This window comes from Anopheles gambiae, chromosome 3 (assembly GCF_943734735.2).
Source record: "Anopheles gambiae chromosome 3, idAnoGambNW_F1_1, whole genome shotgun sequence".
Taxonomy (NCBI): domain Eukaryota; kingdom Metazoa; phylum Arthropoda; class Insecta; order Diptera; family Culicidae; genus Anopheles; species Anopheles gambiae.
Window position 1 is genome coordinate 69,692,777 of NC_064602.1, and position 26,607 is coordinate 69,719,383.

Consider the following 26,607-nt stretch of genomic DNA (forward strand, 5'->3'; position numbering starts at 1 on the left):
TCTTGTATAATGCACTTGTTTGCAATTCTAGCACTTTTTCCAATATTTTTAATTTAATAGTATGACAAATGTCGATATAACATTCCAATAATTCGTAAATTTCACTCTAAAAATTAATTTAAAATTCACCATCGCCATGACCGTTGCCGTTTCCTGCAGTGTTTTGTCAACATGTCAACACCCTGCACAGCCGGCACTCATGCTGCATCACGCACACTGTGACGTCATAGCCCTCATCAACAGTAGTGCAACAAGGACAAAAGACGCAAACGATATGCAATGGCCATGTCATGCACTGGTGCGTACTACGCACCCAGCTACTTTACCTGTCAAAACACAGACGTTTTATTGTTAGGCCCAGAAACGGAACTGAACGGAGCGAGCGGACAGAGCGAAGGAAGGAAAAAAATAGATTGTTGTCCCAAGTCCTACCGATCCGTGCGTGTCTGTGTGTGGGGCGAGTGTCGTGCCTATTGTTTCCTCGGCCTGTGCCCGACACGGTCAGCCTAGCTCGCTCATCCGTGTGCACGCCCCAGACGCATCCGGACCCCCAGCAGTGCCAGCCACAAGCTAGTTGGGGTGGGCCAGATAAGGAATCGCACGCACACAGAAACGAAAAGAAAGGGGAAAAGAAAACATCGCAAATTTTGGAAAAAACAGGAACATCCCGTTCGCATTGTTTCGTTGCTTTCGCACAGCTGCTGTACGGCATTGTTGCTCATTGTTACAGGTCGGGCAGTGCGTGTGTGTGTGTGAGTGATTGCCATCAGTGTCCACAAAACCAGCTGGACCAGTGGAGTGACCGAGTACATCCTTTCGCGAGTCGTCGTACTGCGTTGTTTGTGGTTCCGTCTGTGCGTTGGTGTTCATGTGTGTATGTGTGTGTGTGTGTGTGCTTCCGTAGTGTGAATTGTCTTCAATCTCACATCCTCCATCTCGTCCCGCGAGCGGTGGTGCCAAAAGGGAATCAAGTGGGCATCAGCAGGGAAGGAAGTGTTACCGTGTCGTCTGGTTGTGTGTGTGCTTGAGTGTGCGTTTGTGTGGTTGTGGAGAAGAAAGCGCAAAAGTGTTCGGTTACGCGTACGCATCCGGTATCCGCTACGGAGCAGGCCAGGTGGAAAATGCTGGCAGAATGTCGCACCAAACCCCCATGCTGAGTTCGGCCATCTCCCGCCGCAATCCGGAGGACGAGTACGAGCTGATCCACAAGATCGGCTCCGGGACGTACGGCGATGTGTACAAGGTACGTGAAGCACACGCACGGCCAGGGCCAATAACTCTTGCAAGCAGGCAGCATTCCAAGCAGAACGCCAGGAATGCGTACCACCGAGCAGAACGCGTTGAGTTCTCGATTTCCTTGTTGATAATTTTAGATCACGTCGTCTGCGTGTACACATACCACCCGGTACACAATTCCCGAGCGCGCAAGTGCTTTAATTATTCCCGGGACCCCTCCCGGCTTAATCTACGTCGCTTGCGCACTCCCTCTCACTCTCACTCTCTCTCTATCTTCCTTCTCTGTCTGTGTCCAGTCCGCTTCGTTCGCTCTGTTCTAATTGCATTCCTTCGTTTACAAAGGCGTGCGCGGGCCGACCTGCCTTCCTGCCTACTAGATCTACCAACACACTCTCATCTCAAAACGTTTCTACTCCCTCTCTCTCTTTCTCTCTCTTTCCCTTCTTGCAGGCCAAGAAGCTGCAGTCGAATGAGCTCGCCGCAATCAAAGTCATCAAGCTCGAGCCGGGCGATGACATCCAGATCATCCAGCAGGAGATACTGATGATGCGCGACTGCCGCCACTCGAACATCATCTCCTACTATGGCTCGTACATGCGCCACGACAAGCTCTGGATCTGCATGGAGTACTGTGGCGGGGGCAGCCTGCAGGACATCTACCAGGTGACGGGGCCGCTGACGGAGCTGCAGATCGCGTACATGTGCCGGGAGACGCTGCGCGGCCTCTCCTACCTGCACTCGATGGGCAAGATCCACCGGGACATCAAGGGCGCCAACATACTGCTGACCGAGCGGGGCGACGTGAAGCTGGCCGACTTTGGCGTGAGCGCCCAGATCACGGCCACCATCAACAAGCGGCGAAGCTTCATCGGTAAGAAGCCCGGAACTTTCCGGTAATCCGACGAACAAGCCCCGTTCCGTTTCGCCGATCGAGAGATCGAAAGTGGTGCAATCGATCGAAACACTCCCCTGCCCCCCGGCGCTTGAGAGGAGTCGTCGTTTCGCACAAGTACACTTTTCACTTTCGCTGCGATTGTAGGTCTTTGCGAGAGGGTGTTTTTCGTTGCTGCGGGTTTCATTGCGTTTTCGCACGCAGCTGACCATGGCCAGTGTGCCTGCTTGGATAACACACAAACACACACGACCGGGATATTGGTTTGCAACCTGCCCTAACTAGGGCCCTTGCCGAATTCCGGTCGGGCGTTTGTTGAGCTTGTACGTAAAACTAATCCTGGGCCGCCTGCTTGAGGGCGGGTTTTAATTATCGTTATGTGGCTGTATTTATGTTCATTTCATTTCCGGAACCGCCATTGCCGTTGTGTGGCTGCTTCGGTGTGTCTTCCGCCAATGGAAGTTGTGTTACTGTAATGGCCACTTGATAGCAAGTTCATTTATCAATTAACAGGGACTGTAAAACGAGTAATAGCGGGAGTGTAAAGAACATTCTAGCTACACTTTCAACCGACCAATTTTCTATCCTTTAAATCCTTTTCTCGGCATAGTTATTAGGATCTTTTTGCTAGCAACAAATGTCCCATTTTGTATTGCCTGATGCCACCCATAAATGCATTCGTCACTTTATTTTGGCTGACACGGTTACCATTGGGCTCGCTCAAGGCAAAAAGGTGATACGCGAGGCGTGACGGATGTGATGCGATCTTTAGCACGATGGATGGATCGCGTGTGTGTGTGCGTCAAGTCTGAGCGTGAGCAAACGAGCAAGAGAGGTGTTGAAACGATTTTTAATCGAATTGACACACTCATTTACCCTCCTCGTCTGCTGTATGGAGGGTAAAGCGATGTGCTTCGGCGGACCATATCATAGAGGGGGCAGGGCATAGAGGGTGACAGAAGAAACAAAACGTGGAATCGTTCCCAAAACGTGGTCAGTTTGACATTATTTTAATGTATTTTAAATCTATACTTATATTAAGTGCGCCAGTACGCCACTCAGGACGGCTAATGTACTGTATGGGAGGCTTTGGTACCGCATTAGCGATACACAGAATTAGCATGGACTAGGCAAATATAGCAGATGCCTTTTGTTTTGCTTTGCTGCTGCGGCGCATGATAAGATAACGATTCGAAAGCGCCACTCTCGCCACTGAACGGAGGGGGAGCGAGCTAGAAGCCTTGCTACTGCGGAATATGTCCCCTCATGTATCAACTGATTACGCAAAATGGAATGATTTTTTAACGACGATCGTTTGAGAGTTGTGTAAAATTTAAATAAAATGTATTTTTATGTTAATTTATTAATATTAATTACCCCTTAAATGCTGTTGCGCCATTTTAATGCATTTCTTTCTCCTTCCCGCAACAGGTACACCCTATTGGATGGCTCCGGAAGTGGCGGCGGTCGAACGGAAAGGTGGTTACAATCATCTGTGCGATATCTGGGCATGCGGTATCACTGCAATCGGTAAGAGAGAAAAAACAATACAAAAAAAAACTCCCCCAAAAACCTTTTCTAACAAAACTCCAAACTCACTTTCTAGAACTGGCCGAACTGCAGCCCCCGATGTTCGATCTGCACCCGATGCGGGCACTCTTCCTGATGTCGAAGAGCGGCTTCAAGCCACCGACGCTGAAGGAAAAGGACCGTTGGAGCACCAACTTTCACTCCTTTCTCAAGGTGGCCCTCACGAAGAACCCGAAAAAGCGACCGACGGCGGAGCGGTTGCTGCAGCACGCCTTCTTCCAGTCGGACATGTCGATCCGGTTGCCGCAGGAGCTGCTGCAGAAGTATCACAGCCCGCACGCGAGCTACTACTACCAGGAGTCGGAGGAGGAAGGAGTAAATATTGACCACCAGAATGGGTAGCAAAGCGGCTTGCCGTGGGACAACGAACTAATGGGAAACCTTTTCTCCGTCATTTTAGGCCATCGCAAATGGACCACAGAGAATTACGAGTCGAATGCATTCCTCCAATTCTGTTTATCATTGTAGTAAGTGCCAATTTTGTGCTGCAAAGGTGTCATTCTTAGTCGCATAACACTGTTTCCTGCCTTTATTTTTTAGAACCATTGGAAAACGAGCGTTCATCTAGTCCAGAAACACTACCGAGTGATATGTAAGTATCGTTGGATCGTGCACGACGTTCCAGACTGCATTTCGCAGGGATGCGCGGACATAACTGAAGGGTTTTCTCAATAAGCGATGCCTGTTAGTTAGAAGCGCGATGTTGGAGCAACCGCACTGCGTGTAATCCAATACAATTTCCCCTCAACTGTGTCCGCTTACCGTTTTGTAGTAGTAATGGTATTGATTGCCTGCTTCGTGCCATCCTACGTGTCACGCTCCTTCAGTTTTTTTATGCCGAAATGCAAGGCAGACTGTTTTTCAACTTAAAACAAACAAAACCCCAAAGGAAAAACCTAACTCCTCTTACCTGCGGAATGCGCTGCAAAAGCTACGTTTCATTACTTTTTTTTCGTTGTTAATGCCAGTCTAATACAGCACCACCATAATACTACAGACCCACAAGACCACCACATACACACACACACATATGCAATAGAATGTTAACTATTCACGCGGCCACCAAAACATTGCCCATAGGACAGCGCAAACAAACACACATGGACACACATACTGACACACGTACGGTTCTCGAATCAAAAAACTGACCCTTTTCGTTTACCCATCGGTGTAACATCGTTCCGTTGCGCCTCTAACTCAAACCCCAAACATGGATTTTAAAGTAACCCACATTCACGCCAGCTCACGAATAACGAATTCCCAAAAAAACATTAATTTGTGGACAGTTTATGTGTGTGTTTTGTGTCTGCGTCTAAACTTCGTTCTATGTGACACAGTACCACGTTCCCCAGTTCCGGTTTCCGGTTGCAGTACAGTAGGTTTAAACAGGTCGTTTTGTTGCATCTTAAACTGCGCTCAACGAAAAGCTTTTCTATTGCTCTCTAGCATCAAACGGTGTGTTGTAATCATCAATGCTTTTTCGCGTATTATTAGCTTACGGTTGTACCGCAATTTACGTTACCTCTTGCCCCGTCGTACGATGTGAAAACGGCCTTCACACAGTCCTTCTACGTGTGTGTGTATGTTTTTTTCTAAAGAAAGATTTTCCACGTGCTCTATCACTTCTAAAGATCTAAATACCACGCTCCCTCACGCGCTCTTCTATAACCGTTCTGTACTCCGTTCTCTCTATTTAAACTATTCCATTCCACAAACAAACAACTGGTGCCATATCTGTCTTGTGTTTTTTCTTTTTTCTAGGAGTCTATTGCATTATATAGACGAGGAGTTGAAGATAAGGTAACAGACGCAACCGCATCGCCACATTGTTCCATTGTTTCATTCCCACAAAACACACACACACATAAACATCTCGTGCTCGCTCCCAGCAAGGCAACGCCCTTTGTTTCATACAATTCCTTTCGAAAGTAATGCCAATCCATATTGTACTTTGCATATATTTCACAATATTTATTCGATATCCACATTGTATTTACTTCATTAAGAGCAATGCCCCAAGCCATCCCAAGCATTCATTTTTAGCGTTTTCATGCATTTTGCTTCAACATACTTCAGTGGAAAATGGTCTCGTGTGTGTGTGTGTGCCTAGATTTTATTTTGTATTTTTACTGGGAAAAACGAAATTACTATCTTGCGTATTTTTATAATTCCTTAATTTGTATGTTTTATCGTCACGCGGTACGCTTACGTTCGTGCGCGCTTAAATCTTGCTTCCAGTCTTCCAAAACACATACACACCACAAGCACACAAACACACATGTAAGAATTCAGCTTCACACAGTCTCTGTTCCACTGTTTTTTTTTCATCCTCATAAGCCTCATGTACACCGCCCGTTCACGGACACCTAGAATGTAAGGCATCGTGTTTCGTATATCCCACCGATAGCATCTTGTTGTGTGCAAATGAAACCAAACACATTCTCACGAATGGGCCACAAAGTGCCGACAGATATCCCAACACACACACTAAACTAAACCCCCAAAACAATCGAAACCCACCATGGCATGTTCTCACATTGTACCGAATTCCTGCAAGTTTTTGATGTAGCTTCTCGTATGTTGGTGAAAGCTAATCCTTCCATAAGTAATCGATTTGCTAACACACTTTGTGGGACTCAAATGCGGGGAGTTCTGCCTTAACAAAACGGTAGCGTATGCGCTTATCAAACTAAACTTATTTAAAAAAAAAAAACATAATAAAAGCAATAACTAATCGATAGTTAATCATGTATCTGACAGTGTAACTAGCGCTGCAGCGCTCTCTACTACTAATCGGTGATGCTTTGCTAAAAAACGTATAGCTTTCAGGGCAATTTGCTTTTTAGTTGGTGTGTTTTGTTTCAAAATTTACTTTCCTTTTTTCCTTTTGTATTTTCCAAACTGTTCATGTATGTTGCAAAACGTGCATTTACTCCCCTTGTTATTCGAACGGTGTGGTCATCCATGTTTTAGAATACACATACCACTCTATTCAAACCCCTTTTTGGCAATTTATGTTGAAAATTAAACAATCGTAATTTGTTGCCTTAGGATGCCAAAGAATTCCCCGTTTTGTAGGTTAAAATATGGCAACGGAATAATATTTCCCCTTTCTTTAAAATTATCTTTCAACCTGTCAACAATTTACCATACACCCCACAAAAGGCGTACACTACCCCTGCACGATAACTCACTGCTGGCGTGTGCGAACGATGATCTAAGCTCCGGCAGCAACGGGCAACAGCAGCAGCAGCATCGTACCGGCAATGGATCCGGTGGTGGTGGGGCTGGGTCCACCAATCATCATCACCACCACCACCACCATAATTTGCTGGACGACGAGGACAGTCTGATTGCGTCGAACAGCAGCTACATTACGGCCAGTTTGGCGACAGCGTCTGAGTATGACAATAATGGGCGAGACGATTCGACGCTCAGCTACGATGCGATGGATCAGCTGACCGCGAAACTGGAGCAGCTGAATGCGGTAGGCTTCCGTTAGGGGCGAATGAATTTGTGGGAAGGATTTTTAAACATTTTTATGCTTTTGTTTTAGCAAAATGGAGCAACGACGATGGGTGATTCGCAAGAGCATGAGGGCGGTAGCAAGCGACACTCGATGGATCAGCTGAACGAGCTGTTCAAGGGAATCGACAAGTCTTCCAGGCAGCGTAGTTTAAGCGATGGAGATGGTAACAGTGAAGGAGGTAAGGGAAGGTGTTGCATTCATGCCTTTGCAGTAGTGGTGGGAGCTGGGAATCGAATCTAACCGTTTCCGATTCCGGAATCGATTCCGGAGCCGATTTCGGAGTTGACTCCGAAGCCGATTCCGGAGTTGACTGCGGATCGGAATCCGGAATCGATTCCGGAATTGGAATCAGCTCCGGAATTGGAATCGGCTCCGGAATTGGAATCAGCTCCGGAATCAGTATCGACTTGGGAATCGCAATTTGCTCCTGTAACGGAATCAGGATTGACTACAGAAATGAAATTAACTCTGGAATGAGAAATCAGTCCGGGAATCTCCATAAGAAAGGATCGTTTACAAGTAAATTTTATTTTTTTGCGGCTATCAATACTTTGCATCATTGGACCCAAATGCCTATTCCTATGGATATGTCGAAACCGATTCCGTTTCGATGCTAATTAGAGTCCATTCCGATGCCGGAGCCGATGTTGATTCCGGAGTCAATTCCGGAACCGAATCCGATTCGGGAGTCGATTCCGGAACCGATTTCGTAATCATTTCCGGAGTCGATTCCAGAAAACTTCGGAGCTAGCCGGAATCGATTCCGACGAAATCTTAATTTTTCCCATCACTACCTTGCAGTCATACTAAATTCGGCATTTGTCCCCTTTTCCTCCCGCATTCCAGCATCCGAATCGCAACCGGACCTGCTCAACAATACACCGCCCATTCCGCCGAAGCGCAGCCATCGCAGCCGGCGCCACACGCCACCCCGCCCCGTATCGAACGGACTGCCACCAACGCCGAAGGTGCACATGGGTGCCTGCTTCTCGAAGGTGTTTAACGACTGTCCGCTGCACATCAACTGTACCGCGTCCTGGATCCATCCGGAGACGCGTGACCAGCATCTGCTGATCGGTGCGGAGGAGGGCATCTTCAACCTCAACCTGAACGAGCTGCACGATGCCGCGATCGAGCAGCTGTACCCGCGCCGCACCGTCTGGCTGTACGTAATTAAGGACATCCTGATGTCGCTGTCCGGCAAGACGGCGCAGCTGTACCGGCACGACCTGCTGGCGCTACATTCCAAGCAGACGCACCGCTTCTCGATGCACATGAAGAAGATACCGGAAAAGCTGGTGCCGCGCAAGTTCGCCCTCACGACGAAGGTCCCCGACACGAAGGGCTGCATGCAGTGCTGCGTGACGCGCAATCCGTACAACGGATACAAGTACCTGTGCGGTTCGATGGCGACCGGGATCTTCCTGATGCAATGGTAAGGATGATTATGAAAAAAAAAAAATCTTCTGTAATTTCTGTACTGAAATGTCTCCCTTCTTGTAGGTACGATCCGTTGAACAAGTTCATGCTGCTGAAGCAGTGCGAGTGGCCATCCGGCAACATCCAGTATTACGGGGCAAACTCGAACGTGTTCGAAATGATCATCACACCCGAGCTCGAGTACCCGATCGTGTGTGTGAACGTGCGGAAAGGGCCGAACGATACGCTCAAGCTGGATTTGATCAATACCAATAGCAGTAAGTCGCGTAGTAGGAAGAAGCACCAATAACATATGATTCTCCATGCTTTCATGCCCCATCGTTTCTTTCTGTTTTTTATAGCTCCCACCTGGTTCAATACGACGGTGGAGGAAATGGACGGTATGGCAACGGTCATCAATCGGCGCGATACACTACGACCAATAAAAGTGCATCAGGTAAGGAAGGTGTTGACTGTTACTGGGAACGCAATTTGAAAAGGCATTTGTACTGCAACAACTCGTTACAGATTGAAAAGGATGCGATACTGGTGTGTTACGATCGGTTCGTACAAATCGTCGACATTCAGGGTTTCCCAAAGCAGAGCCGCAAGCTCATATCGCGCGTGGAATTTAGTTTTGTAATCGAAAGTATAGGTAAGCTTTTGTTCCTTCCAATAAGGCGTCATCCATCAATTACGTAACGCAAAAATTGCTAATTTGGACTCCCTCCCTCCCTCTAGTGTAACAAACTGTAACGTTGAAAGTGATCTCCCCTCAAAAATTAATTATAAAGATTAATGACTCTCGAAAGATTATCGTATCTCTAGGAGAGATTTATAAATCTCTAAAAAAACATAAAGCTTGAGCTTTTTATTATTCTTCTTCTTGGCGTAATAACCTACGTGGTCATGCTAGCCTATACAGACTATCGAGACTTCTTGGAAAGTACCACGCAGTACCACAAACCATCAGGCTTGTTTTGCTACGGGGAGACGGTCCATGGCCTGAACAAACAACGGGCAAGTTTTAAATGGGATTGGACCAATTCAATATTTTGGAAATCATACATCTCTAAAGATACATGATCCATGGTGATGTATCAATTTGAATGGACTTATGAAGCCTATAGATTCATGAATATTTAGAGATTAATGAATATTTGAAGATTCGTTTACATTTAGATATTCGTGATTCTTTGAAGATGCGACTCGTGATTCAAATTACTGATCACTGAACATTCATATGAATGAATCTCAACGAAAGATTCATATGAAACCCAACACTAATTAGAAGCGTATTACAGGGTCAACATCAACAAATTGATTAATCTATTTGGTTTGAAAGGAATGGGATTGGTAATGCACACGTTTCCAGCGTTATAGTTAATCTTGTGCCATTTGCTTCGAATCGCGTGTCGTCACCTGCGAAACGCATGCCACTATCATCAAATGCCTGCCTTTACAATCGAATGCGTGCGCCACTGCGGTCGTCGCAGTAACGGAATGCAACGTTACTGTTACGATCCTTTGGTAAGTTTGTCCATCCGTCCGTCCGTGGTAACCAAGTTCCGTCTCGGGTTGTATCTTCGTATAAACCGGTCCCTACCAATGAAGTATTTTTCGGTATTACCAATGAAGTACATAAGAAGTAACGAAATCCTTTTTAAGCCGGCATAACCGCGACGATTGTTAACGATTGTTAATTGAAGAAGAATCATCGTTTATTACTCATTCAAAAAAAAAAACATATTATTTTGCGTTACGTAACAAAAGTTCAACTCCCCCCTCTCCCCCATGTAAAAAATCATAACCCTCTCCACTCTTATCAGCGTTACGTAATTGATGGGCGACGCCTTAAGAGATGTGTGGAATGATATTAACTACCTTTTTCTCGCACTTTCTTTCCCAACACAATACAGTCTGTTTAACTGATAGTGTATTAGCGTTTCACAAGTACGGTATGCAGGGTCGCTCGCTAAGGAATGGTGAGATTACGCAGGAAATTACCGACACGAGCCGCATCTACGAGCTTATCGGCAGTGACAAGTATGTAGCGCGTCAGCATCTTCTCTGTAAAACCGTCTAATATTAAATCACTTCTTTTCCCCCTTATTTCATTTTGCAGCAAAGTGGTAATGCTGCAAAGCCGCACCATCCGTGCGGACAGCGGCGGCGAAGGGACGAGCGATGTCGGCCACGATCTGTACATATTGGCTGGCCACGAAGCAAGCTACTAGATAATGGGCTCCCGGTGGTGGCGATATTAACGTTGTTTTGCGTGTGTTTGCGTTGCGTTGCAAATTCGCGTCACTGTGCAGTGGTTAGTTTGTTTTCTTTTTAGAAAAGAAGCGTTGGAGGTAAGGCCATTGTTTTAGGGAGGAAAAAATGGTTACGCTCCACGCTCCACTTTGGTTTCCGCGCAGAACAGCAAACCCCACGAGTGGTTTGTCGCTGACGTTCAAGGTTCAAGGCGCAAAATTTGGAGGTGAAAATGTACGACAAATGACGGCAGACGAACACACAGTCACATGACGGAACAGTTTGGGGAAAAGGGACATGCAGAGAGTAGCCCAAAAAAAGTATTAATTTTATTTAGTAGTACGCGTCTGAGTTCCCTTACATTTGACATTAAACGAATGCATAATGCAGACGTTAGTTGAGAAAGGAGGGTCACGATTATGCTTGTACAGTGATATGCGGATAAGTGCAGGTCTGCCACCCTGTCGATCAGTGGTTTCAAGCGCAGCCAAAATATGGTATCGTTTCTTCCCTCTTTTATTAACACGTACTACTAGTTCTGCTACTACTACACCTACCACTACTATCCAATTGACATTGCCTTAGGCAGGCAAGGCAGCCGACAGCGGTTGAATATAATTCACACTGATAATATATGCATATATTGCGTTATTTGTAACGAGCTACTCATACTACTTGCTCACACGCAGCAAAATACACAGGCGACATTCGAATGGAACGGAAGGAAAGCAATAGCCAAAAGCAGTTGCTTAGGTTTGTTTAGAAAAAAAGGTCGCACTTACACTTACCTCTACACTCAGCCACAACACTACAAATGCATTCTACACAAGAAGCCGTAAACCACACACACACAGAGTACAGTGTACAGCAAAGAGAGAAAGAGAGTATATTTTTATATATCAAATGATCCGTTTAATCTCTTTTCACAATTTCGGTTGCTGCAAGAACGTTTGGAGAATCAAGTTCCGAGACTAGAGAGCAGATTCAATGGAAGGTGAATGGAAATGTACTGAAATGATTAACTAACCAAAAGGAAACACAAAAACCAACTGCTACAACGCGGGGAAACTATTTACACAGATCCCTCTATAAAACTAGCATTTTGTTGTGGTTTCGTCGGAATTGCTAAACTCCTGTAGAGCCCCCACAACACGAACAAGCTTCTCACAAGCATCAGATTGTACATTTGATAAAACAAAACACACACACACTCACACAATACTGCTGTTAAAGTTGCCCCCCGCGTAAGCTGTGCACGTACATGAAAGTGTGTATGTGTGCGTTATTACTATTAGACTCAAACTCAAACATGATAAAATAGAAGACAGTTACATGCATTTGCAAATACATAAAAAGAAACACTCCATAAACAATTAAAACATCTTTGCGCGTGTCTCGTATTGCTTTGTTCTACAACAGAAGGAAAATAAAAACAGCAAACGAGCACCGAAAAAAAAGAGAACAGAACAAAACAAGTGATAACGGTACAACACAATACAAATAGCAATAAAACAACAAACAAAACCGTTCGGAACGCGTCATTGAGAGGTCGACAAAACGACAAAACGAACCTAATTAGAACACTGTAAGGCGGGTGCGGGGCTAAGGAATGAACAAGAGAAAAGGAAACAAAGAAAATTATGCTAGTATTATGTCTGCAAAACAAAACAAAAACAAACAACGCTAGACTGACGATACTATAAAAGTAACAAACACACAAACACACTAAAGCCAGTGAGAACAAAACATACAAACAATTAAACAAACAAACAAACAGTCATATTAAAATTACTTTAACGGATAGGGCGAAAATTGCATTATTATATCCGCTGCAAGATATTCCATTGTTTGTTTTTATTTTAATTAATCAATTAAAAGTTGTTTAAATTAGTTTAGTTTAAAAAAACCTCCGCCACCTCGGCGGATGAGACGAACATTTCCACCAAACGACAATGGACCATTTGACTATTTTTACCCCCTATAGACACTGTGAGTAGAGCTTTCCTCTGCACAATTCCACCTATTAAAAGCATTCAAACTGTACGACCAACATTTTAAGGTCGCGTTTTTAGACCTTGCGTGAAAGTGAAATTTTGGGTTTTTTGTGTACTATATTTCATTAAATATTTACCAAAATATGGCTTATCGTACACCAAAGGAAAGGACATTCAATTGGCAAACTATTTATACTACTAACTAACTACATACAGGGTTTCCCACGATTTATTGGTCAGTTCCCACGATTTGTTGATCGTATCCCATAGATTTTTGGTTCGTTCCCATAATTTATTGTTATTTTCCGATTGGATATCAATACAATTTGACCAAAAATTTCTGGGAAACGGCCAAAAAATCGTGGGAACGCACCAAAAAAATGTGGGAACCCACCAAAAATTGATGGGAACCAACCAAAAAATCGTGGAAACCTTGTAATAAACTAATAAGTTAAATGCATTTCCTTGTGATTCGGGTAATGCACAAAGCAGGAAAATCGCAAGTAAATGCATTTAATTTATTAATTCGATATGTTTTATGGTCCATTTAGTTGGGGAATTGAATATCGTTTCTGTTGGTGTACGATAAGCCATATGCTGATTAATACGTAACGGAGTATAGCAGAGGCGGTCCCGTGGTACAGTTGTCAACTCGAACGACCCAATGACATGCCCGTCTTGGGTCCAAGCCTAGAAGAGATCGTCCTGCCGTAGCAAGGTTTTGACTTATCCGGCTTCTTCAAATTAAGTGTCGAAACTCTGTTTAATAGACCCGGTATGTCCACGTAGGACGTTACTCCCAATAGAAGAAGAAGACGTGTAGCAGAAAACCCCAAAATTTCACGTTCAATTTCACTGGAACTGTAATCCGGGTTTAACGACGAAAAAAAAAACGAACAAACCTTCCAAAAAACAAAAAAAAAAACATGTGCAATTAACTTCGCATTCTTGTACTGCATTTTTTCAATTGCGAACGAATGCGTTTGTGTTATTTCCAACCAACTATATATTTAAATACCTTTTTGTCCTGTGTTTTTCATTCTGTGTGTGTGTAATACTGTTCGTGTTATTAGTTATTACTACTACTGCTAGGGTTACTATTGCCGTATTACCTTTCTTTCCTTAAGAGCGTTGTTTCGCTTGAGATTGATATGTTGGACAACATGTTTTCCGTAGTAGCAAATAAAGCAGCGGGTAAATTGTATAATACATAGTTAGGCGCCCCCTGAGCAGCAGTCTTTCCCATTTTCAAACTACCGCAACTACGCGCCCCCTTAAACACCCATTAGCACACTCACACAAATAGTCAGTTTATTTTTTTTTTGGGTAATAAGGAGTGATAGAGATTCATTAGTGCGAATGTGCAGAGTGTGAGAGGTTCTGGGTTCTGGGAAAGGAAATTCGGATTTATACATATAAGACACAGGTGGTGACACAAAATAGCGTGTATAAAACTCCCCCCAAACAAGAAGTTAAATTGGGAAGTATGTAAAAAGTGCTAAGGTTTGTAAAAGTTGTAACCAAAACAAAAGCGGGGAAAGATGGATGAAAGAGATGAGCAAAACGCCACGATATTAAGGGTCGGAATCACGGTACGAGATAGGTGGCCATAATATATAGATCTGCTGGCTAGAGAGAAAGAGAGAAGTAGTACTATCTAGGGACAGCAAATGGGCAGCAGCATGGTGTCACCCGCCAAGTTCCAATATAAAGCCTTTGTTTTTTTGTTGCCAAATCTGGACAGTATTTACTTGACCGCTCCCGCAATATATCCGTTAAAACGCGTTAAATATGAAGCGTTATTGCAGATTGTTTTTTTGCATGTGTGCAACAGTTAACTTCATTTAACACACACACACACATCCCTCTTAGTAGAATGAATTTAGAAGAATTTGTTCATGTTTTAATTACACGTTGGACACTATCGATCACACGTGCGCAACGCCGTTCAATATGCTGCACGGCGACATCCCCAAAGGGCGCATAAATTGTACGCAAGATTTATCTATTGTTTCGCTAGGGCCCACAAACACAAACACACTACTCTCACCTAAAAGTGAAACAGTTCTCCCCCACACGCGTTAAGGCATTGATGAAAATAAAGAGAGTTTAAAGTAATGTGATTCAACGGTTCATATTCAAAACCATAAACCACTGGACTATGTTCTTTTTTTTCGTTTCGTCCTTTTCTATTATCAAACGAGGAAAAAAAAACACACACACACACTTTCATCACTTTCGGCTGCAACATTATAAAGCATTAAAGTTTTTATTTTATTTGGTAAATTGTTAACGGCGTTCGTGCGTTTGCGTGCAGTGCGGCGCGCAGAGGGAGTGTTAGAGTTAGCGGCTCGCTGTAAACGCTGTAAACATGAACGCATGGAGCTGATGAAACGGGGTTAGAAGAGGAGGAGGAGGAGGAGCCGGGGAGCAGCAGGACAACGGGGAGTAGTGTTGTGGTGGCTAACGATGATGGCTAACGATAAAATTCCATCCGCGGCGCTGCTTATATATCTATACAAGTGTGTTGTGTGATTCAACAACAAAAGAAGAAGCAAAAAAGAAAGAAGTAGTAGTAGTAGTGCGCATAACTTTGCGTACTAGTAGAACACGCCACCAGGTATCAAAGGGAGGAAAATGCGCCTAACAAGTCTATACATAGAAGGGGGGATATAATCAACTTCAACGGAGGGGGGTCCCTTACTTACACTTACAGTGCAACATCATGCAACGTTTGAAGGAAAGCGGAGGAACTTAAGATGGATAAAAAAAGGCACTCGGTTTCTCTCTTGCTAGGATGGCGCGCGCGCGCGCTCACGCCGTGAATTCACTAAAATCCTAAAACCCCCCAATCGAACGGAATGCGCAATTCCGCATCGAGGATGATGATGATGATGATGATGGTCCGGACCCTTTCAACTGGTTTTAGCTCTTTATGTGTAAATATGGTTGGTTGGTACGCTTCAAACTGGCCTGGTAGTAGTAGTAGTACCGTGCGCCTCCGCGCCTTCAGGATGCTGCCGGGTGTCCGTTTACGGAATGCATACGGGTTTTCTACAACAAACAAGAAGATGAAATGAGTGAAATTGGAGTGAATTGGGCACGGTGGCGCAAAACACACTTACGGTCGTGACTGCCGCTGTTGCCGAGGCGAACGCTTCCTCCAGCAGCTCGTCGTCTCGCTTCTGGTTCACCTCGCCACCATCGTCACTGCTGCTGCTGCTACCATCGGCATCGTCATCCTCTTCATCATCATCATCATCCTCCTCTTCCTCCTCGTCATCATCGTCCTCCTCCTCCTCCTCCTCATCGTCGTCATCATCCTCATCCTCATCGTCGTCTTCATCTTCGTCGACTACAGCGTCATCGCCATCCGCCTGCTGCTGCTGCTGCTGCCACTCATCCGTACCGTGGTTGGATTCGTCCGACCCGATCGGCCCTCCCAGCAGATGCTGCTGCTGCTGCTCCGACAGCAAATCCTTCAGCATCGTGCTAAGCTCCACCGCCGTCTCGGGCGATAGCTGCTGGCGGGCGGCACTGGCGGCAGCTTTCGTCGTGGCGGTGCGTGGCGGTGCTGGCGCCTGCTTCACCTTGCAGCTGTCCGGGAGCTTCAGCTTCTCGCCCTTCGCCTGGCACCGCTGCAGCACCTGCATGACCGGCATCCCGTACATGGTGAACTTTACCTGACACCGCTGCTCAAACTCCCGGCACTTGCTATCCAGCTGCTTCCGGATCGCCGCCAGCCGTTCGTTCACCACCGCTAGCTCCTCGGCCGCCGTTTGCTCGCGCTGCAGCTGCACCGCCCGGTTCCACTGGTCCGCCCACTGGTAGATCAGCCGAAAGATGGCCTCGTTCTCGTGGTAGTAGCTCTGGAGCAGCTTCTGCTGCTCGATGTGCGCCACGAACGCGTCCTCGTCGAGCTGGTCCGTGTACAGCACCTTGCACTGTTGCCGCTCGTTCGGCAGGATCAGGCACCGCTCCCACCACACGTTGATGCTCGCCCGGAAGCGGCTGAATATTTCCTCGATGATTTTGTCCCGGTCGGCCGGTCGGCCCAGCACCGCCTCAACGCGCATGTACGTTTCGATCGTTTGCTCGAACAGCCCGGTGGCGGCAGTGGCGCTGGCCGTGCTCGAGGCCGTGGTATCGCCGGGTGTGGTCGTGCTGGTGCCTGCTGCCGATAGGTCGACTTCCGACGCGGGTGATGGTGGTGGCGGTGGTGGTGACGGTGTGCCGCTGTTCGATGCAGTAGCATGATTCGTCGCTGTTGCGGAAGGTAACGGTGGCTGCTGCTGTTGTTTCTGTTGTGCTTGGTCCCGCTCCTTCCCATCAGCTGGCAGTGGGTTTTCCTCTTTGTTCTGTTCGATTTTCTGTCCTTCTTGCTGCTGGTGCTGTTGCTGCTTTTTGCCTTTCTTTGCTGGCAGCGGCTTTGCGTTCTGTTGCGTTTGCTGCTGTTGCTGCTGCTGTTCCTGCTGCTGCTTGCGCTCCAGCAGCCCCGACAACACAAAGTCCAGATGCTGCAGCTCGTTCAGGTTGCTAAGCGACGGGATCAGCGTCTGCTCGTTGATCAGCTGCCGGTGGCGGTCCTTGCGCGGCACCCAGTCGAGCAGCTGGGCCTTCTTGCGGATCTCCGACTGCAGCTTGTCGCGCGTCACGATGCGCTTCACCTTCTCGGCGCGCAACCGGCTCAGGTAGTCCGCAAACTGGGCCATCTTTTGCGCGTCCGGCAGAACGCCCGTGTCCGGATTGGCGCACAGCGGTTCGTGGGGCGGTGCGGCTTCGCCAAGATCTAGGGGGAAATAAGGGAAAACAACAACAATAATAGGAGATTTTACACTAGCTATTTCAACACCTCGAAGGGTTAAGGTAATACCGCTCAGCAGCTGGATTTCCTCGCGCGTGTACTCCTCCATCAGCAGCTTGCGCTCGTTCAGCTGCTGGGTGAGCGTGTTGATGCGTTGCTGAAGCTGCGTCAGCTTCCGATCGAGCGACATGTGGCCCCGCTCCCAGTCATCGTCCGGATCGTCGCTGCCCACGCTCAGCACCCGCCGCAGCTCGAACATTTTCGTCTGCAGCTCCCGGATGCGCTGCGTCTTGCGGACGCAAAAGTTCATCGTGAGGCAGTAGATCTCGCCCAGAAACTGTTCGATGCTGGACGGGAGCGAGGTCAGATAGTCCAGGTAGCAGATCTCGTCGAAGAACATCTTCCACACCTCCATCAGCAGCCGGACCTTGTGGTGCACGATCTCCAGAGAGTTTGTTATCGTGTCTTGCCTGGCGGTGCGGGCAGGGGTGGTGCCGTGTGGCCATGGTGTTTGTTGGTTGTGTGGAGCCGTGGAACCACCGACACCGAGCAGCGCCGAGCGGAATCATGCGGAAATGGGAGGTTAAGTTAGCGGCGGGGCGACATTTGGGCGACATCGAGGGACGATGGATGGGCAATACTTACTCCAGCTTTGCTAGTTTACTCGCCATGATCGCGCAATAGTGAAGTGGCCAATCAATTTCGTGCGGTTTCGTAGGCGCAAATCGTAAACAGTCGTGGCCCCGGTTCCCCGAACAGTTCGCGGTGGGTTACCGAAATTTCCCGAAGTGCGAGGATGCGCTTTCCCTTCAAATGCCCATGCACTTTCGAACGTGACCAAATGTCAAAAACAGAAGGAAGGGGGAGACCGCAAAGTGAATGCAGTTTTCTAATGTTTTTCTAGTTTTTTAGCTCATGTTTTGGTAGGTTCGCTGTTGAAAAAGGAGTTTCAATGTTAGTTTTGATTGCATTTAGTGCTATTATGTACTTCTTGAACGCAGTTCGACATCTTTGTTGTCATTCTGTTTTGCTGATTTACGAAAAAAATAAAGCTATTCTTAGAGACATAATAAGCCTTAATAAGCTTTTTAAAATTTAAAATAATTTAATGTACCAATTTTTTTTTGGAAAATTGCCTAATTATCGCATTTGCAGATGCAAACCGCGTTTCGAACATGGTTCGAGCAGTTTGAACACGCACCCAAGTGCTCGAATGTCAACCGCTGTCAGCCACTGAACTGAAATCAGCCTGCAAGCCGCAAGTTTAAACGTCCCTCGGGTAGACGTTTGGCGTAACGAACTTTTTCAATACCCGTCGCTGACCTGGGGTGTGTGAGTGTGCGTCGTCTGCGTATCGTTCGCTTGGTGCCGAGGGTTTTGTGCAGTAATTTGCTGTTTTAAAGCGATCAGCGCGTGTTTTTACGTGAAGTGAATATATTTCTGGGTGTTTTATTGCTCGTAAGCAGTGTTTTTCGTGTCAGTGTTTGAGGAGAACCGCGATAAAAGCAAAGCCAAACAAGATGGAGTCATCCTCAACTGCCATGGATGACGATCCATTGTAAGTAGCAAATTTGGAGTGTCATCGATCCTCCACCGATGCAATTTTACCACGAACATGACGATTCTTTCCTTTTTTTGCAGCCTAACGATACACCGCCAGATGCAGACCATCTGTACAGCTGGGTTCAATCGTATGCGCGATCTGTGGGACGAAATGTTTGATACGAACTTGTGTTTGGCCTATGCCGAGCGGCTGCCGGACCACATGACGGCGTTCTTCGAGGAGGTGTATCAAGAGAGCAACCAGCGCCGGGAGCGCTTCGTGGAAGAAATAGCCGAGCTGAAGCAGGAGGCGTTGGATTTGCAGCGCTTGTTGGGCGAACAGCAGCAGGGTTTGCCGGCGGGCATCGAATCCCGCCCGCTGTTCGACCAGCGTGCCGCACTGGACGCTAGCCTCGAACAGATGCGGCAAAAGCTCAGCCAGCGGCACGAAATAATTGATGAGTATTTGCTCGAGATGGAAACACTGTGTGAAGGTAGAGGTTTTATTTTTGTGTGTGTCCAATTTTGTGTTTAATTGCCTCTTTTCCCTCCTCCTCCTCCCCCCCATCTAGAGCTCAGCGAAGAACCACAGACACTGTCGAAGGACCCACTGCCAACGGAGCGCGAACTGGTCGAGTTCCGCTCCTACCTGGACCATCTGATTGCGGAAAAGATGCAGCGCCAGGAGGACATTGGCAATCTGCGGCGAGAAATAAAGAAGCTGATGAGCTGCTTGGAAACGGTCCCCATCACGGAGGAGCAACAGCGGCTGCTGAACGCGCGCAAGTTTCCACCGACGCGCGAAAACATGCACGGGCTGCGCATGCTGCACGAGGAAATGGCGGCGCAGTACGAAAGCTTGAAGCAGCACATCGACGATACGCGCCGAAAGCTGGAGCGGCTGTGGCAGTGCCTCGAAACCGATCCGGCCATCGTGAAGAAGTTCGAAAAGCTAACCTCCTACACGCAGACCACCTTCGACAAGCTGTTCGCCGAGCACGACCGGTGCGAAACGTTACGGCGGGAAAACATGAAATCGTTCGTGGAGCGCACCCGGCTCGAAATCGTCGAATGGTGGGACCGGTGCATGAAGTCGGAGGACGAGCGTGCCCGGTTCACCACGTTCCACTGGCAGGATTACAGCGAGGACATGCTGAAGCTGCACGAGCTCGAGCTGGACAGTTTGAAGCAGTTTTATGGCGAAAATGAACAGATCTTCCAGATGGTGCTGCAGCGGCAGGAGATGTGGGACCGGATGCAGGCGCTCGAGAATAAATCGAACGACCCGACGCGCTACAACAACCGGGGCGGCAAGCTGCTGGAGGAGGAAAAGGAGCGGCGACGCATCAGCAGCCAGCTGCCGAAAATTGAGGCCAAGCTGCTGGAGGTGTGCAGGCAGTACGAGGAGGAGCATGGGCGTAAGTTCACCGTGTACGGTACGCCGGTGCAGGAGCTGATCGAGCAGCAGTGGAAGCAGCGGGAGGAGAGCAAACATCAAATATCGAGCGCACGGAAAAAGGCGAACGGCGTGCTGGGTGTGTCGACGGTCGGGCGCACCCCGAACCGGGTCGGCGATTCGATGGTTAAATGCTCCTCCATCATGAGCAGCAATCGGTCGCGGCTAGTGACCGGCGGTGGTTCGGCGCTAAAAGCATCGCTGACACCGTTGGTGACGGCCTCGGCTACAAAATCAGGGCCCTGGCTGAAGCGCAAGCTGGCCACACCGACCAACAGCAAGGTGCACGCGAAACGCTCGCTGCTGCGGGAGCTAAACAGTCCGGCTGCGGGCGTGAATCGAACCGAGACGGCGAAGCTTAGCCTCGCGAAGGTTGCCCCCGGGAAGGTGCCGGTCATCAAGGTGTACGATAGCAAGGCGGGTGGTTCGGTTGCACAGAAGCGGGTGAGTAGGCGGGGGTGCCAAGAAGCTCGTTATAGTGTGGAAATTTGATTTAAATTGTTTCTTTATGTTTGACGCTCGATTTTTTCTTTTTCCAGCGATCACGTCGGAAGTCGCAGGGCAAACGGCGTAGCGCTTCGGTCGCGAAGATCCCGTCCGTGATCATCAGCTCGGCGGAGGGCACCATTCTGCAGGAATCGGTTTGTTACGAGAAGATTGAGGTACGTTGAACTCGGTAACGGTTACACGTGGTGTATTTTTGTGAATGTGTATTTTTCTGTGTAAATAGTTATGTGGTGATGGAATAAATGTAATTACCTACTATCGAATTCACTTTCCAACATCTTCGGCTGCGAAGTAGAGCGATCGAATTTTACAAAATCCGATATTTTTTGAGTTTTAGATTTACCTTTTTTTTGGCAAGAAGAGCGAAGAAACACAGCAAGATCTAACGTTTTGCCATCGTTTGCCTTTTTTTGGCCATCTCTCCCTTCTTCAAACTAGAACTTCTTCGATAATAATGTCCCCAACCGGTCATCGGTGGTGCCGGAAAAGCAAAGAACGCGTCGCATCACACGCCTGCACCAGCAACGGATGGTGGAACCTATCAAACCGCTGCCGTCCGATACCAGCTTGATGGAGGGGGAAGAAAACGTTGAGCCAATGCCACAGCTGGCCCCCATGCTGCCACCGAAACCGATGAGCTTCTCGCACTCACCTGCCGCTGCTGCTGCTGCTGGGTCATCGAGCATGCTGGCACGATCGCCCGGCGTGGCCAATTCAACCTCGATCGGCAATACTACGCGGGGTGGCTCCAGGCGACTGAAGCCGGCCGCTAAAAACTGTCCCATTATCTTCTAAGCGCATCCTCCCTGTCGTCCGTCCAGCCGACGTCCTGCATTGCAGATTTGTGTTATGAAACGAGAAGAAGAGCAGCATTTGGAAGATGGCAATGTGGCAGAGTGTATTGCACCATCGAAGAAGTTGCTCATTTAAGCACGATCGAAGCAAACAACGATTCAACTTTACGGGCAAGAATGGCCAACGAATAGTGTAGAACGGGTTGAATGCGTCATTTAAGATCGAAGAGTCGTCGTGTTCCACTGGAACTGATTCGAAGCAGCTCTCTAGAATGGATCATCTATTATTTTTTGTTTCTTTAGAATATGTAATGAAATGGTTGTTTGTTTTTTGTTTTAATGACACAAAATTGCAAACTGTCTTCCGAGCGTGGACGGTGGCGCTGTACAAAGACATGCTTTTTAATTTTAATTATTGACTTTTGTTTATAAGTGTAAGGGACACACATTACAATTATACAGTGCTCCCGAACGTGCTAAATGCTAACCGTTATTTAAACGAGGACCTTGCTCTCTTTTGCCCTCCCCCAAGTGTGTTTTTTACCACCACACCTGGATGCACCTGTCACGCTAGAACGCTTACTCGAAGGAATAGAATTAAGTTTTTACAGAACTTTACTTAAATTGTCGGTACAAAATCAGTTTAGTCTGTTGTTGAAGTGTAATAAATATTGAAATTTGCTAACCGAACTTGCTGTACGTACTGCTGTTCGTTCGTTGCTGAATTGATAATTGATTGAGTTGGTAATTCGTTCTTAATTTGTTCATGTTAATATCGCTCCTGACGGATAAGTACAAGGAAATAGTGATGTGCTTTTTGGAGCACACTCACGACTCCGATCCGACTCCGGCTATTGTTAGTTCGATTCCGACTCCGGCAAAATCCGAACCACTAGTTCCGTCCGGAGTCTCGCGGAGTCGTAAATACAAATGAAATAGTCTGGAGTCGTCCGGAGTCGCCCTGACTCGTCCGGAGTCGGTCGGAGTCAACAGAAGCCGTCCGGTGCAATATGTTAATGATCAGAATTTCGTTCTTTTTTGTCTTTCACTTTGCGTGAGCTCTTCATATACAGGCTATTGTTTCGAAGCGTTTCCGGACGACTTTGACGACATCCAACGACTCCGGCTGACTCCGGACGACTCCGGTCGACTCCGGATGATTCCGACTTCCAACGACTCCGGCTGACTCCGGACGACTCCGGTCAAGTCCAGACGGCTCCGATTCCAGACGACTTCGACTCCGGTCGACTCCAGACGATTCCGAACGACACCAGATAATGTTGGGCGGACCTACCTTCCGGAGTCGGTCCCAAAATTACCGGAGTTGGATCGGAGACGAATGAGGATTTTTGCCAGCTTTACCCATCACTACAATTATCTCTGGTCGACTCCGGACGACTCCATCTCCAACCGATTCCGGACGATTCCGGACGATATCGACGACTCTGAACGACTCTGAAGGACTCCGGTCGACTCCGGATGACTCCGAACGACTCTTGGCAACTGCGACTACTCCTAACGATTCCGAACGACTCCGGATAATGCTGGGCGGACCTACGGAGTCGGTTCCGAAGTTATTGGAGTCGGATCGGAGCCATCTTTACCTATCACTACAAGGAACACATATCGAATTGTTCCGTCTGTTCCGCGTTATATGCACAAAATTCAACGAATTCAACGGCTGCCAACGGTTATTTCAAATGTTTGCATTGCACGAGAACAGTTTTATTACCACACGCACAATTGCTTATTTTTCTCGAACAGATACTCCTTAAAGCACCCAAAAAATACAATCAAAACTAAAATTTTAAGAAAATACGAGATGATAAAAACTTTATTGCTCTTTCTTTGGTTAAAAAATTTAAATTTTCCTTTTTTGAATGAATCGTATGGAAATGTCATTCGCATCTGTCCACAAACGATGACCATTGCGACACGACCACTGTTATCTTGTTGTTGTTGTTCGCCTGCTCGCTCTTCAAAACCCCCGATCGCTCTCTCTTCCCCGCTCAACCCCTCGCACACATACACACTCTCACACACAGCCCAGCATAATCAAGTTTAGTATCGTTCGTGAAAAGATGAGTCCTGTTCGGCGGCACGGAAAATAGTCCCAGCGGAAAAACAGTGGAAAATTTGCACGCCCGTGGCCTTTGGGTGTGTGTGTGATGTGAACACATAACCCGCATGTAACAGCCGCAGCATATTTGCGTGTGTACACTGCGGCACAAGCGAAAGCAGTGAAAGGGTGGCCATTTCTCGCCCGCGAACGTTCTGTGATTTGTTGGACACTGTGCGTGGATCGGACTTGTGCAATTGTGTTGGGGAAAGCGAGTATAATGCGGAAAACGACCGTCCGCTGCAGCGAGTGCAAAACAAAATAAATCAAAGCTCACTATAGGTAGTGCACTACTCGGTGTGGCAAATCACAGCTTCCCTCTAGCTCGGTTTGATTAACCGTCGGAGGAAAGAAGGAAGAGGAAGAGAAGGTTCTGGTTTGCAAAACCCCCCCACGCGAAGAACCAGGGAGCGGGGAAGAGAGAACGAGAGAAAAGCGCTAGTGCAATCTCTTCCTCCATATCGCCCCATCGTGTGTGTGTGCGCGTTTCTGTGTGCCCGTGTGTGTGTGTGTTTGTGTAGTTTATACAATCGAGCAAATTTGCTGGCGGCCGTCCCTGCTTGGCGCTTGCCTTTTTCACTGATTGATTGCGAGGATCGACTGTTGTTGCTTCCGCTAAAGCAGCAGCAGCAGCAGCAGCTCAAGGTGATTGCGATCAAGACGTAACGCGAAGTTGGGTCCGTTCCTTCAGAAAACAGGAACGGTAGAGCCTTTAAGCTTTGCATTGATCAGTTTTTCCCTTGTTCCGGGTGCAGTGTGTGACCGTCTTCTATCAGCTAGAAAACTAGTTCTTTTTAACCCAAAAGTCGTCTATCCATACAGGTAAGTTTTCCACCCGGAAAGGGGTGAACGAAAGACAGAGAGGGATGCAAGCATATTATTTCGCCATTCTCATTAAATCTTTGCTCACTTTCTTTGCCCTCCGATCCACCGATCAAAGTGCGCTTGTGTTCCGGGTTCTTACGTTTTTCGCGAAGAAACTGCGTGTGTGTATGGTTTTGTGTGTGTGTGCCAGAAAGAGATGGCACCCTGTATGCGAGTCGGAGAGGCAAGCGAGATGCAGCGACATTGTGACAGATTAGTTCTTGTTATTAGTTGATGTTGATAATGCAAGCAAAGGAGAAGCAAAGGAGAAGCAAGGGGAGCGAAAGTGAGGTTAGACAGACCAGACGTTTGACGTTTGGTGAGGTGCGAGCGAGCGAGATGGGTAGTCGATGGTGGCCGGAAAAGTGACAGAATTCACACGAGCATACGAACGATAGGAACGGTTTGATTTTTTAAAACAGAAAACGGTGCTGTTTGGTGCTTTCCATACTGGAAAAATGGAAAATTGTTTTCTTTTTTATGCTTTTGAGGTTGTTTGACGCTTGATCGTCATTTAACAGTTATTGAACAAAAAAAAACTCCAATCTGCGAATGATACATGAAGAAGTATAAAATTGAAATGCTGAAATGCGGAAAGGAAGTTGGTTTGTGTTAATAAACAGTATATAGTAGTGGTGGGAGCTCGCGGGACCTACCTGATTCGGATTCCGTGTTCGGAATCAATTTTGGAGCCGACTCCGATGCTAAAATCGATTCCGATTTCGAAGTCGATTCCCGAGCCGATTCCGGTTTCGGAGTCGATTCCTGAGTCGATTGCGGAATCCATTCCGGAGCCGATTTTGGAGTCGGCTCCAGAATCGATTCCGGAACCGATTCCACAAACGATACCGAAGTCGGCTCTGGAATTTATTCCGGAATCGGATCCAGAATCAGAATCAACCTGGGAATCGCAATTTGCTCCGGTAACGGAATCCTGACTCCAGAAATGGGATTAGCTCCGGAATGAGAATCAGTTCTTGAATTGAAATAAGATGTTTCAGAAGTTTCACACTGATAATCTCCATGAGAATGAATCATTTACAAGTTTTTTTTTGGTGTGCGGCTATCAATACGTAGCATCATTGGACCTTAACGTCTATTCTTATAGATGCCAAAACCGATTCCATTTTGTAGCCGAAACTGATTTAAGAGCCAATTCTGATTCCGGAGCCGATTTCGATTCCGGAACCGTTGCCGGAGCTAATTTTAGAGCCGATGCCGATTTCGGAGCCGATTCCGGGACCAATTCCGAAGCCGTATTAAATTCCGGGGTCGATTCCGGAAACTGATTCCGGATCTACTTTCCGGAATCGATTCCAGAAAACTTCGGACCTATCCGGATTCGATTCCGACCAAAACTTCATTTTTTCCCATCACTAGTATATAGTAGTATATTATTTTCAAAAATCACACTAAAACCCATCTTTTTTGCCTCATTTGTAGAAAAGCCCCAGTTGATTCAGTGTGCGGCAAAGCTAAAGCCCCTTTTTGGAGAAGGTCAGTTTTTCTCATCTTCGCCTACTGTGTGTGTGTGTGAACAAGAGAGAAATAGAGAATGTGAGCGAGATCTGTCAAACGTCGTCTCGGAAAAGTCATCCGATT

At 47.1% G+C, this 26,607-nt stretch overlaps 4 protein-coding genes across 11 annotated transcripts in view; 3 read left to right on the forward strand and 1 right to left on the reverse strand.

The window, feature by feature from the left end:
• The first annotated feature begins 218 nt into the window (after positions 1-218).
• Positions 219-15,070, forward strand: LOC1271122 (mitogen-activated protein kinase kinase kinase kinase 5). Of its 2 annotated transcripts, XM_061660125.1 has the most exons (15): positions 219-1,243; positions 1,687-2,107; positions 3,560-3,658; positions 3,735-4,033; positions 4,119-4,185; positions 4,259-4,310; positions 5,480-5,518; positions 6,884-7,205; positions 7,275-7,425; positions 8,094-8,682; positions 8,751-8,944; positions 9,029-9,123; positions 9,195-9,321; positions 10,586-10,712; positions 10,792-15,070. In XM_061660125.1, exons 1-15 carry the CDS (start codon positions 1,133-1,135, stop codon positions 10,901-10,903), a joined length of 2,805 nt encoding a protein of 934 aa, XP_061516109.1. In that variant the 5' UTR covers positions 219-1,132; the 3' UTR covers positions 10,904-15,070. The 2 variants fall into 2 exon arrangements, with proteins under 2 accessions (XP_061516109.1, XP_061516110.1); XM_061660126.1 differs by lacking the exon at positions 5,480-5,518.
• An 85-nt stretch (positions 15,071-15,155) lies between these two features.
• Positions 15,156-18,575, reverse strand: LOC133393769 (transcription factor SPT20 homolog). Its single transcript, XM_061660128.1, has 4 exons — positions 18,369-18,575; positions 17,793-18,193; positions 16,045-17,708; positions 15,156-15,973 (listed from the first exon to the last, which is right to left on the reverse strand). Exons 1-4 carry the CDS (start codon positions 18,392-18,394, stop codon positions 15,929-15,931), a joined length of 2,136 nt encoding a protein of 711 aa, XP_061516112.1. The 5' UTR covers positions 18,395-18,575; the 3' UTR covers positions 15,156-15,928.
• A 419-nt stretch (positions 18,576-18,994) lies between these two features.
• Positions 18,995-22,712, forward strand: LOC1271120 (protein regulator of cytokinesis 1). The gene is made up of 5 exons (XM_309866.6): positions 18,995-19,281; positions 19,365-19,759; positions 19,838-21,165; positions 21,261-21,383; positions 21,667-22,712. The coding sequence occupies exons 1-5, from the start codon at positions 19,244-19,246 to the stop codon at positions 22,021-22,023; spliced, it is 2,241 nt and encodes a 746-aa protein (XP_309866.5). The 5' UTR covers positions 18,995-19,243; the 3' UTR covers positions 22,024-22,712.
• Positions 22,713-23,963: 1,251 nt separating this feature from the next.
• Positions 23,964-26,607, forward strand: part of LOC1271118 (MOB kinase activator-like 2) — a 117,348-nt gene continuing 114,704 nt past the window's right edge. Inside the window, exons 1-2 of one of the 7 annotated variants that reach the window (XM_061661267.1) lie at positions 23,964-24,081; positions 24,897-24,963. The gene's annotated coding sequence lies outside the window, so the exon portion shown is untranslated. Of the gene's footprint in view, positions 24,964-26,607 lie in introns of all 7 variants that reach the window. The other 6 variants (XM_061661259.1, XM_061661261.1, XM_061661262.1 and 3 more) reach the window with 6 other exon arrangements.

Excerpts from the sequence above, each read along its gene's own strand:
- LOC1271122 (XM_061660125.1), top strand. The coding sequence starts at position 1,133 with ATGTCGCACCAAACCCCCATGCTGAGTTCGGCCATCTCCCGCCGCAAT. Across the intron at positions 4,186-4,258 it reads CAATTCTGTTTATCATTGTA|AACCATTGGAAAACGAGCGT; the intron begins GTAAGTGCCAAT and ends TTTATTTTTTAG. Across the intron at positions 4,311-5,479 it reads GAAACACTACCGAGTGATAT|GAGTCTATTGCATTATATAG; the intron begins GTAAGTATCGTT and ends TCTTTTTTCTAG.
- LOC133393769 (XM_061660128.1), bottom strand. The coding sequence starts at position 18,394 with ATGGCGAGTAAACTAGCAAAGCTGGA. Across the intron at positions 18,194-18,368 it reads AGTAAACTAGCAAAGCTGGA|GCAAGACACGATAACAAACT; the intron begins GTAAGTATTGCC and ends CCGCACCGCCAG. Across the intron at positions 17,709-17,792 it reads GGAAATCCAGCTGCTGAGCG|ATCTTGGCGAAGCCGCACCG; the intron begins GTATTACCTTAA and ends ATTTCCCCCTAG.
- LOC1271120 (XM_309866.6), top strand. The coding sequence starts at position 19,244 with ATGGAGTCATCCTCAACTGCCATGGATGACGATCCATT. Across the intron at positions 19,282-19,364 it reads GCCATGGATGACGATCCATT|CCTAACGATACACCGCCAGA; the intron begins GTAAGTAGCAAA and ends CTTTTTTTGCAG. Across the intron at positions 21,384-21,666 it reads TTTGTTACGAGAAGATTGAG|AACTTCTTCGATAATAATGT; the intron begins GTACGTTGAACT and ends TCTTCAAACTAG.